Below are 9,023 nucleotides of genomic sequence, written 5' to 3'. Positions count from 1 at the left end.
CCGCTCTGTCTGTCTGCCTGTCTGCCTGTGTGTCTACCTATCTGTCTACCTGTCTGTCTGCCTGTCTGTCTGCCTGTGTGTCTACCTGTCTGTCTGTCTACCTGTGTGTCTGACAGATGGCAGATGGCAGCAGCAGTCCTAACAGCAGGAGGTGAGTTGAATGTGTATCTTATGACTGTATTTATTGTTTGGTTAATAAAGGAAGGTATCGTCTGCATAAAGTCGGATCATGATGAGAACTGATGGCAGTTTGAAGCTTTGACTCTGCTTTCTATTTGCTGGTTTAGACTATGAGCTGCAGGTCAGCCTGTCGGAGGCTCTGTGTCGTCTGACCCTAAGGAAGGACCGCGAGCAGAGAGCCAATCAGTGGTTCTCAAGCCGTGGTATCAGCAGTGCCTTCTGTGACATCAGAGACGGAGACTTTGAAGTGGTAGGATAGTGGCACCTGACGTCTGGTTTGAGCACCTGTCTCTCTACCTGTCTGTCTCTGACCGATCTCTCTCTCTTTTTCTCCAGGACTGTCGCCGTTTTCTGAACTTTGTCAATGGTTACCATGGAGACCAGAGGAGGTGATGAACCTTTAAAAAACCTAAATGAGTCAAAATATGTGAAAGCTGACTTTGCTCTGTCTTTCAGGGTCTACACCTTCCCCTGTCTCCGAGCTTTCCTTGACTCTACGGAGGTAAAACATTGAACCCATTAACACGGCAGACTCCCGGAAGCACACAGGTTTACTGCATGTTCTCTTCCTTCAGCTGTTTCGTCCAAAAGACGAGAAACTGGACGAGTTTTGGATCGATTTTAACCTCAGTTCAGGATGTGTGAGCTTCTTCATTGATGAACCTCAGGTGCTTCTCTGAACTCCACTGTTACAAAGTTATGCTCCCGTCATACTTTAATCAGTTTAAAATCTGTTTCCTGGTTCTTTTTGTGGTTCTCAGGGTTTCCTGTGGGGGTCTATACACCTGCTGAAGGACGAAGTGGATCATTTCAGTGTTCAGCACAAACACGATGGTTTCTCTGTTTTAACTGCTCTGTAGTTTATAACTTAAATCAACGCTTGGATCAGTTTTCTTATCAACATGATCAAACTCTTTATATCCCAGGATGCACTGTGGCAGAGACCGTCCTCCGCGTCAGACTCAGCAATCCCATTTTGCACCACAACAGCCGAGGTCAAACTGTAGAGCTGACCTTCAACTCTGAGCATCAGCGAGACCTGGAGGAGGCTGCCGGGAGAGTCTTCACGGTATCTGTCTGTCAGCAGACCTGTCTGTCTGCACACCTGTCTGTTTACACTCCTGTCTGTTTACACTCCTGTCTGTCTGCAAAACAGTCTGTTTAAACTCCTGTCTGTCTGCACACCTGTCTGTTTACACTCCTGTCTGTCTGCAAACCCCTCTCTGCCCACCTGTCTGTTTACACTCCTGTCTGTCTGCACACCTGTCTGCTTACACTCCTGTCTCTCTGCCAACCTGTCTGTTCACACTCCTGTCTGTCTGCACACCTGTCTGTTTACACTCCTGTCTCTCTGCCCACCTGTCTGTTCACACTCCTGTCTGTCTGCACACCTGTCTGTTTACACTCCTGTCTCTCTGCCCACCTGTCTGTTTACACTCCTGTCTGTCTGCACACCTGTCTGTTTACACTCCTGTCTCTCTGCCCACTTGTTTGTTTACACTCCTGTCTCTCTGCCCACCTGTCTGTTTACACTCCTGTCTGTCTGCACACCCGTCTGTTTACACTATTGTCTGTCTGCACACCTGTCTGTCTGCACACCTGTCTTTCTGCACACCCGCCTGTTTACACTCCTGTCTGTCTGCACACCTGTCTGTTTACACTCCTGTCTGTCTGCACACCCGTCTGTTTACACACCTGTCTGTCTGCACACCTGTCTGTCTGCACACCTGTCTGTTTACACTCCTGTCTCTCTGCCCACCTGTCTGTTTACACTCCTGTCTGTCTGCACACCCGTCTGTTTACACTACTGTCTGTCTGCACACCTGTCTGTCTGCACACCTGTCTGTTTACACTCCTGTCTGTCTGCACTCCCGTCTGTTTACACTATTGTCTGTCTGCACACCTGTCTGTCTGCACACCTGTCTGTTTACACTCCTGTCTCTCTGCCCACCTGTCTGTTTACACTCCTGTCTGTCTGCACACCCGTCTGTTTACACTACTGTCTGTCTGCACACCTGTCTGTCTGCACACCTGTCTGTTTACACTCCTGTCTGTCTGCACTCCCGTCTGTTTACACTATTGTCTGTCTGCACACCTGTCTGTCTCTTTAAATGGGTTTTTCTTTGATAAATGGGATTATGTTCACATATAAATGTTTAAATTAATGCATTAAAGATGATAATAATAATACGTTTTTAATTGAGGCTTTGAGAGTATTTGACCGACAAATACGTAGAAATGCTCCTGATATCAGCCTATCAGTATTTAGTTTTTTGGTTGTTGATGTGTCGCACTGTAGTTGATGTTTCAGACTGTAGTTTGTGTCGGCCTGTAGATGATGTGTCAGACTGTAGTTGATGTTTCAAAGTGTAGTCTGTGTCAGACTGTAGATGATGTTTCAGAGTGTAGTTTGTCAGCCTATAGATGATGTGTCAGACTGTAGTTGATGTTTCAGACTGTAGTTTGTCAGACTGTAGTTTGTGTCAGACTGTAGATGATGTTTCAGACTGTAGATGATGTGTCAGACTGTAGTTTGTGTCAGACTATAGATGATGTTTCAGACTGTAGATGATGTTTCAGACTGTATTTTGTGTCAGACTGTATTTTGTGTCAGACTGTAGATGATGTTTCAGACTGTATTTTGTGTCAGACTGTATTTTGTGTCAGACTGTAGATGATGTTTCAGACTGTATTTTGTGTCAGACTGTATTTTGTGTCAGACTATAGATGATGTTTCAGACTGTAGATGATGTGTCAGACTGTAGTTTGTGTCAGACTATAGATGATGTTTCAGACTGTAGATGATGTGTCAGACTGTAGTTTGTGTCGGACTATAGATGATGTTTCAGACTGTAGATGATGTGTCAGACTATAGTTTGTGTCAGACTGTAGATGATGTCTCAGACTGTAGATGATGTTTCAGACTGTAGTTTGTGTCAGACTAATTTGTGTCAGTCTGTAGTTTGTTTTAGACTGTAGTCTGTTTCAGGCTGTAGATGATGTTTCAGAGTGTAGTTTGTGTCAGACTGTAGATGATGTGTTAGACTGTAGTTTGTCAGACTGTAGATGATGTTTCAGACTGTAGTTGTGTCAGACTGTAGTTTGTGTCAGACTATAGATGATGTTTCAGACTGTAGATGATTTGTCAGACTGTAGTTTGTGTCAGACTGTAGATGATGTTTCAGACTGTAGTTGTGTCAGACTATAGATGATGTTTCAGACTAGATGATGTGTCAGACTATAGTTTGTGTCAGACTGTAGATGATGTTTCAGACTGTAGTTTGTGTCAGACTGTAGATGTCTCAGACTGTAGATGATGTTTCAGACTGTAGTTTGTGTCAGACTAATTTGTTTCAGACTGTAGTTTGTGTCAGACTATAGATGATGCGTCAGACTGTAGTTTGTGTCACACTATAGATGATGTGTCAGACTGTAGTTTGTGTCAGACTGTAGATGATGTTTCAGACTGTAGTTTTTCAGACTGCAGATGATGTGTCAGACTGTAGTTTGTGTCAGACTAGATGATGTTTCAGACTGTAGTTGTGTCAGACTGTAGATGATGTCTCAGACTATAGATGATGTTTCAGACTGTAGATGTGTCAGACTGCAGTTTGTGTCAGACTATAGATGATGTTTCAGACTGTAGTTAGTGTCAGACTGTAGATGATGTTTCAGACTGTAGTTTGTGTCAGACTGTAGATGTCTCAGACTGTAGATGATGTTTCAGACTGTAGTTTGTGTTAAACTGTAGATGATGTTTCAGACTGTTGTTTGTGTCAGACTGTAGATGATGTTTCAGACTGTAGTTTGTGTTAGACTGTAGTTTGTGTCAGACTGTAGATGATGTTTCAGACTGTAGTTTGTGTCAGACTGTAGATGATGTTTCAGACTGCAGATGATGTGTCAGACTAGATGATGTTTCAGACTGTAGTTGTGTCAAACTATAGATGTGTCAGACTGTAGTTTGTGTCAGACTGTAGTTTTTCAGACTGCAGATGATGTGTCAGACTAGATGATGTTTCAGACTGTAGTTGTGTCAGACTGTAGTTTGAGTCAGACTATAGATGATGTTTCAGACTGTAGTTTGTGTCAGACGAGATGTTGTTTTAGACTGTAGTTGTGTCAGACTGCAGTTTGTGTCAGACTATAGTTTGTGTCAGACTGTAGATGATGTTTCAGACTGTAGTTGTGTCAGACTGCAGTTTGTGTCAGACTATAGTTTGTGTCAGACTGTAGATGATGTTTCAGAGTGTAGTTTGTCAGCCTATAGATGATGTGTCAGACTGTAGTTGATGTTTCAGACTGTAGTTTGTGTCAGACTAGATGATGTTTCAGACTGTAGTTGTGTCAGACTATAGATGTTGTGTCAGACTGTAGTTTGTGTCAGACTATAGATGATGTTTCAGACTGTAGTTGTGTCATATTGTAGACGATGTGATAGGATCAATGTTAATCCCCCCATTCACTCATAACAACATTCACCATCAGCTTAATGCCAATGTTCCGGTGTTACAGAGACAGATGTTTCTTAGAGGGACACGGATGTTAAGTATTTCCTAGGACCATCAGCTGTTCTCTCTCCTCCAACACACAGAAAGAAAAGAGTTCTACCCACATTAAAGGTCCAGGTGGTTCAATCCAGGTTCACTGCCCCTCTGCAGGCAGACAGAGTGGTAGATCCTACAGCAGGAAGAAACCACAGAGCAAGAGTCAACTGAAGAGTGAGTGTGTTCACACACAAAATTACATGAAATATGAATAACCAACAGAAAAATCGTTTTTAGCTCAGTTAAGCGGGGTACACACTACAAGATAATCAGGCTGATTTTGGGCTCAACCAAAGTCACCAAGGCCTGATTATCTTGCCAGATTCCACCATGGTGTGAGGCGTGTGATTTTAACCTCCCCGATCTGCTCGGAAGACGATCAGGGTCGCTCCGATTTGAAACCGTAAATATTAAACATGTTCTATATTTACGATTAGAAATCCTGTTGGAACTGAACAACAGCCAATAGGGAAGCAAGCTGACTGAAGCAGGAAGCACAACTAACATAACCATGGCAACGACAGCAAATGCCAAGCATAAAGTAAAATGGATGTCATAAATATAAGACCAGCTTGTTGCTTTGTGGGAACAACACAATGTTTCTACAACGTGTCTGTTAAACAAACAACAATCCAACTGACAAGGAAAAGAGTTGGACCAAATGGATATACCAGCTAACAGCTAGCCACATTTAGCTTGTTAGCTTGACCATCATGTTTAATAATATATATAGTATTCTGTTTCAACAAAGCTTTTAATCAGCATGAGAAGATAAGATATGAAATGTTGGAAGAATGTGTGTGAACATCTCATGTCAGCTAACGGCTAACAGCTAATATCTTTCTGTCTGTGTGTTCAGTCTTACCTCTGTCGTCTCCCGGCAGTGAAGAAGACTCCTCAGTAACAAAGGTAACTACTCTGTAATAAACTACACCATAAAGCTACACTGTAAAAACAACTGTTAAAAGTACACTGTATAACAGCAGCTGCTATACGCTAAGTGAGATCAATGTTGAACTGTTTTGTTGTTACAGACTCCGAGGCGACACTCTGCAGAGTTCCTGTTTGATCAGATCATACACTCAACTCCCACATACTGCTCAGGTCAGACTGAATTTAACTGCTGCTGGTTTACAGTGTAACAAACACAGGTGATGGCTGGACCAGAACCTCTTCACGTTCATGTTAGTCATTCAGTCAATCAAACGACCACAAAGAGATCAAAAATAGGACCGTTTGGTGACTGCTTCAAAATAAAAGCCTGAATGTTTCCACCTGGCGAAACAGTTGCAGGAAATATTGTGCTAGCATTAACAGCAAGCTAACCTGGCTCAGGCAAAGGCAGAGTTAAGAAAAACGGTAATACTGCAGCTTTTATTGTCGAGGAAACCTTAACTTGATGTACGAATGCCAGAAACCTGGTCTGTTTGAAACCACTACGTTACTAGAATTATGCAGAAATCCAAAAATACACAGACAAATCGACATTATGCATCAGACCAGTCTCCCTTGTGTACCGTTTCCCACAATGCACAGCGCCAAGTTAGAGATGAAAATGGCAGCAGTGTCCATCGCAACAGAGGAAATAATCTCAATCAGAGCAAAGCACATAAAGAGACCTCCGGTTCTCTTTGTTGATTCTCTAAATCATGAAAATCTAAATGAATGGGCTGGTCTGTTGTTCAGCTTAGCCTGGTGTACTGCAGAATAACCACAGACTGGAGGTCACACTACACACTGCTGTCCAACGGAGTATTCAGTACTGCATACTATGTTTAATAGTAGTATGTAGTAAGCTTTCAAACAGTCATGGATTTTACCTCTCTTTCTCTTAGGTGTTCCTTTAGGGGTGGAGCTTCAGATCTCAAAGGAACAAACAGAGGAGTTTGGAGGAAGAAGCTCCCCTTTGAAAAAGGTTGAATTCAGATTTTGCTTAAATAACAAACATCAGCTGTTTCCTGTTTTCCGCTAACCACTTTTTTATTTTTTTAAGCAGGAATTCTTGAGCTCAAACAGGAAAAGAGCCGCTCCAGAGTCAGGTGTCCATTCTTTTACTTCATTTAAATCTTTAATCTGTCTTTCTGGTGCAGGCAGAAGCAGTCATTCACAAAGGACAGTTACATGATAACTCTTGTTCTGTTTTAAAGCAATGTTAAATGTTTGAGTCCTGGTGTTTTTCTCTGGTGTAGGCTATTTGTCAGACCAAACTGAGGGTATGTGGGCCCACAAGAGGGCGGAGCCTCACTCAGAGAGGGAGGAGTCTATCTCAGTACTGATAGGTGGTTTGTCAGACTCCTTTCTATAGTCTTGTTAAAGTTGAATGAATTACTTTGCTTCATAAATCTTGTGCTCACCTGTCTCAGAGTCCTCACCTGAGGGGGCGGAGCCAGCAGAGGATGAGGAGGAGTTATTTGAGGAATTGACTGGTCCACTTGAGGAAAAGGATGAGTCTGTAGTAGAGTCAGAGGCGGAGCCAAAATCAGACCTGACATCTGGTGTCACAGCAGCCTTCAACACCTTTAAATCACAGCTGGAACAAAACTTCACTGTCAGTATACACACAGGTAACAATGACTGAACAATAACTACCAGTAATCATTAATCAACGTTATTATCCTTTTTTTAGGAAAGCTGGAAGAACGTGGAAGCTGAAATTCTTCTGTCTTTAAAAGAATGTCAACAACATGTTTCATCCCTGCTGACAGCTGTCCATCAACACAGGTAAGCCCCACCTGTCCATCAACACAGGTAAGCCCCACCTGTCCATCAACACAGGTAAGCCCCACCTGTCCATCAACACAGGTAAGCCCCACCTGTCCATTAACACAGGTACCGCCCACCTGTCCATCAACACAGGTACCGCCTACCTGTGATTAACACAGGTACCGCCCACCTGTCCATCAACACAGGTACCGCCTACCTGTGATTAACACAGGTACCGCCCACCTGTCCATCAACACAGGTACCGCCTACCTGTGATTAACACAGGTACCGCCCACCTGTCCATCAACACAGGTACCGCCCACCTGTCCATTTACACAAGGTACCGCCCACCTGTCCATTAACACAGGTACCGCCTACCTGTGATTAACACAGGTACCGCCCACCTGTCCATCAACACAGGTACCGCCCACCTGTCCATTTACACAGGTACCGCCCACCTGTCCATCAACACAGGTACCGCCTACCTGTCCATTAACACAGGTATCGCCCACCTGTCCATCAACACAGGTACCGCCTACCTGTTCATTAACACAGGTACCGCCCACCTGTCCATCAACACAGGTACCGCCCACTTGTCCATTTACACAGGTACCGCCCATCTGTCCATTTACACAGGTACCGCCTACCTGTTCATTAACACAGGTATCGCCCACCTGTCCATCAACACAGGTACCGCCTACCTGTTCATTAACACAGGTACCGCCCACCTGTCCATTTACACAGGTACCGCCCACCTGTCCATTAACACAGGTACCGCCCACCTGACCATTAACACAGGTACCGCCCACCTGACCATTAACACAGGTACCGCCCACCTGTCCATTAACACAGGTACTGCCCACCTGACCATTAACACAGGTACTGCCCACCTGTCCATTAACACAGGTACTGCCCACCCCAACACACCTGCCTGTCAACACAAGGTACCGCCCACCTGTCCATCAACACAGGTACTTCCCACCTGTCTATTGTGTGTGTGTGTGTGTGTGTGTGTGTAGGTTATTGTTGCTGCAGAGGTTTGACATCAGTGTAAACGATCAACTGAAGCGTCTGCAGGAGAACTCGACCAGCCTGAACTCCATGAACACTCACATCCTGGTACTTACAGTAAAAACAGTGATTAGTGTTTTAGTAAAGACCAGAATCCAGAGCAGGTTTAGTCCTCAAACCTGGTGTTCTCTTTTCAGAGTTATTTTCACACTGAGATGCAGCGACTCGGCTCTTTCTGTGATGAACATCTGCACAGGTGATTATGGCACGCAGTAAACCTGTCTACACTAACGCCATCTGGTTTGGATCCTGTTCAGACCTTATCTGACTCTCTGGATCTGAATTTTGTTACCTCAGGTTGAAGACTTTAGAGAGTGGAGGGTCCAGCATGGAGGGTCCAGCCAGCCAATGAGAGAAGATGAGAGGATGCCTCTGGACTGATCAGAGCTGTCTGTTTTTGTTCCACTCACCAAATGTTCAGATTTAACACTTTTGTATTTCCCCATTGTTAAAGTATCTGATTTTTTTGTTTTGCTGAAGGTTAAAAAACAAATAAAGAATACAAAACAGATCAAATCAATT

General features: G+C 43.9%; 1 protein-coding gene across 5 annotated transcripts in view; it reads left to right on the top strand.

The window, feature by feature from the left end:
• sycp2l (synaptonemal complex protein 2-like) overlaps positions 1-9,017 on the top strand; it is a 12,681-nt gene extending 3,664 nt beyond the window's left edge. For 2 of the 5 annotated variants that reach the window (XM_065948962.1, XM_065948960.1), the window contains exons 8-25: positions 117-151; positions 288-430; positions 517-569; positions 637-682; positions 756-848; positions 942-1,014; positions 1,107-1,249; positions 4,775-4,901; positions 5,587-5,636; positions 5,762-5,831; positions 6,563-6,642; positions 6,721-6,766; positions 6,917-7,006; positions 7,091-7,275; positions 7,354-7,448; positions 8,450-8,549; positions 8,639-8,697; positions 8,799-9,017. In XM_065948962.1, coding sequence (XP_065805034.1) covers positions 117-151; positions 288-430; positions 517-569; positions 637-682; positions 756-848; positions 942-1,014; positions 1,107-1,249; positions 4,775-4,901; positions 5,587-5,636; positions 5,762-5,831; positions 6,563-6,642; positions 6,721-6,766; positions 6,917-7,006; positions 7,091-7,275; positions 7,354-7,448; positions 8,450-8,549; positions 8,639-8,697; positions 8,799-8,853 — 1,543 coding nt within the window. In that variant the 3' untranslated portion in view covers positions 8,854-9,017. The remainder of the gene's footprint in view (positions 1-116; positions 152-287; positions 431-516; positions 570-636; positions 683-755; positions 849-941; positions 1,015-1,106; positions 1,250-4,774; positions 4,902-5,586; positions 5,637-5,761; positions 5,832-6,562; positions 6,643-6,720; positions 6,767-6,916; positions 7,007-7,090; positions 7,276-7,353; positions 7,449-8,449; positions 8,550-8,638; positions 8,698-8,798) is intronic. The other 3 variants (XM_029282085.2, XM_029282087.2, XM_065948961.1) reach the window with 3 other exon arrangements.
• The last annotated feature ends 6 nt before the right edge of the window (positions 9,018-9,023 follow it).

This window comes from Labrus bergylta, chromosome 20 (assembly GCF_963930695.1).
Source record: "Labrus bergylta chromosome 20, fLabBer1.1, whole genome shotgun sequence".
NCBI classification, from domain to species: Eukaryota; Metazoa; Chordata; class Actinopteri; order Labriformes; family Labridae; genus Labrus; species Labrus bergylta.
Note: the sequence above shows the minus strand (reverse complement) of the source record. Positions and strands in the feature narration are given on the sequence as shown.